The sequence below is a fragment of the Hipposideros armiger genome, unplaced genomic scaffold (assembly GCF_001890085.2).
Source record: "Hipposideros armiger isolate ML-2016 unplaced genomic scaffold, ASM189008v1 scaffold_616, whole genome shotgun sequence".
In the NCBI taxonomy this organism is placed as follows: domain Eukaryota; kingdom Metazoa; phylum Chordata; class Mammalia; order Chiroptera; family Hipposideridae; genus Hipposideros; species Hipposideros armiger.
This window is the reverse complement of record NW_017731966.1, coordinates 351,501-353,789: the sequence shown is the minus strand read 5'-3', so window position 1 is coordinate 353,789 and position 2,289 is coordinate 351,501. Positions and strand designations below refer to the sequence as shown.

Genomic DNA, 2,289 nt, shown 5'->3' with positions numbered 1-2,289 from the left:
CAAGAGGGTACTTCCTTGAACATAATGAGGCCAAGTATACAGAAAGAAGAGAAAGAGTGTACACTTGTATGCGAATACCGAGAGAATTGGAAAAGGTACTTTTTTTTTTCTGTTACCAGACATCATTTTGAAAGTTATGTCAATGTGTTAATTATAAAAAAAATTAATAATTATGAACAGCTTGAGTTGAGCTTTTAAAATATTGGATGTGATCATAAGTAATTAAACATATTGGGAAAGTAGGAATTCCCATATAGGAATAGACTTTAAAGAGTATATTTTTAGTGTAAGATCCAATGATTCTTAACTTTGCTTATTATTAAACTTAACGTACTTCTATTTGTGTCCCATCCAAATAACTTTTTCCAAGGAATTAATCTCTACTTACTCCTTTACTTCTCTTCAGTTTTGTTTTACCAAATGCAGTTCTTTTTTTTCATTCAACATGATAAGTTATTTAATTTTAGCCTTTTTTAAGGTTTGAGTTTCTCAGAAAGCCCTCATATTTAAAAACATAAATGATAATCTCTTCAAAGAAAAAGACAATTCATTTTACCTTCATCACAGAAAACATCACATCATAAGATAAGCATAGTTATAACAGCACTAAAATTTTTACACACCCTATTCTCTGATTGCCTCACTGTGTCAAGACCCGTCAGATATGGCAGGAAGGCCGCTCTTTTTCCTCTGCATTGGTAGGGTTGGTGACTAAGCAATTCCAAAATTTCTTGCTAGAAGGAAATAATTAAATAATTCAGCTTTAGCTATATTAAAACATGCTTTTCATGCTTTTATGGTAGCATGAAACTTATAGCGTTTCAATCACTTCCTTAGAATCGTACTTTCTATTCGAGTGGCTGTCAGAAGAGTTTTGATGGTTTGCTTTATCAGTGTATTATAATGACAAGAGGTGTGGAAGACAGAAGTAGGGGTCTAGCAGGTTTGGCTGGTCTTTTTTCNTGTGGATCCTGACAAAACTCTTACGACAAAAGCTTGCTCATTTGCAGTCATCAGGGAAAAGACCATTGCGGAGGATAGTTTCTAAATAAACAAGGGGATAGCTATCTTAAACTTTGGATTTCGCTTTTTTAGGTTTAAAATTGTGCAATACCCTGTCTCTGTATCTCTTTAACATGGCTGACATACTGGCAGGCTGCTCAACTCCCCTGCCACATTTCCTGGGGACACTGTGAGCCTCCCCAGCCCTGCACCCCAGGGCACTCCCAGGCCGTGACTGCGTCTGCATTGTGGCACCCCACCCTCTTAGGGGTGCAGGTTCAGGTGCCTGTTGGGTCACCTTTTACAGTCACTTAGACACACACATGGAAGAGGCCTCTTATCTTCGGTGGCTGGTGAGTCCAGTGAGGCACCACAAGCTTTTAACGCTCTCCACGCTGACTGCCCAGCCGCAGACAATTCTGTCTCAGTCACAGGCTCTCTGCTGTGAATCTGGTATTTTCTGCCTCTGCCACTTCAGATTTCTGACTTCTGATTCTGTTTGTGTTCTCTCTCTCTGCCACACTCTTCTCTGTGATTTTCCTCCTGTTCTCTGATCCATATGTTATTTTAGCAAGCATTTGTTGAGCACCTGTTATGTACTGTGCCCCTAAGACACAAAAGTAAAGGAGAAAATGAGACAAGAAAATGAGTGCAGTAGGATGCTGTGGGAATCGAGTTGGGGAGGATGGGTTTGCCTGGGACAGGTGGGGACATCTTCACACAGCAGACCATGTCTGTGCACGTTCACCTGTGGAAAACTGGAACGGAATACTCGGGCCCACGAACATTGTAAACCAACTGACATGTTTGCAAGAAATGAAAAGTAGTGTAACAGGAGATTTGTGATCGGGAGATTCGGAGGAGGCAGGTGCGGCACGACGGAAGAGGTAGCCAGGGGCCGCTTTGTAAGGGATCTGGTCCTCACTGCCGAGGTGGGGGGCCTTACCTGAAGGTAACAGGGAGCCGCTGCAGGGTGTCCACGGCTGGCGTGTGAGCGTGCCGATTCTCCAGGCCAGGGCAGGACTAGCGTGGGAAGACTGGAAGAAGGAAGCCAGAGAGTGAGGATGAGGGCCACGCAAAGGTGGCTATAGAAAGGAGAGGGGACAGTTCAACGTTTCAGAGCGAGGATCGGTAGGGCTTGGAGAGAGAAAAGCGGGCTCCTCAGAGTCGGCCCTTCGCTGCTCTCATGGAGCTGCTGGTGATGCTGTGAGCTGGTCAGGGCTGGGGGTGGGGGAAGGCGAGAGTAGTGGGGAAGATACTGAGGTCGGTTTCGCGCTTTAAAGATTC

At 43.9% G+C, this 2,289-nt stretch overlaps 1 protein-coding gene across 1 annotated transcript in view; it reads left to right on the top strand.

Annotated features, from left to right (window-relative positions):
* The window catches only part of TAPT1 (transmembrane anterior posterior transformation 1), a 76,431-nt gene that overhangs the window by 16,470 nt on the left and 57,672 nt on the right, over positions 1-2,289 (top strand). Inside the window, exon 3 of the mRNA XM_019625121.1 lies at positions 7-116. Within this exon, the coding sequence (XP_019480666.1) occupies positions 7-116 (110 nt within the window). The remainder of the gene's footprint in view (positions 1-6; positions 117-2,289) is intronic.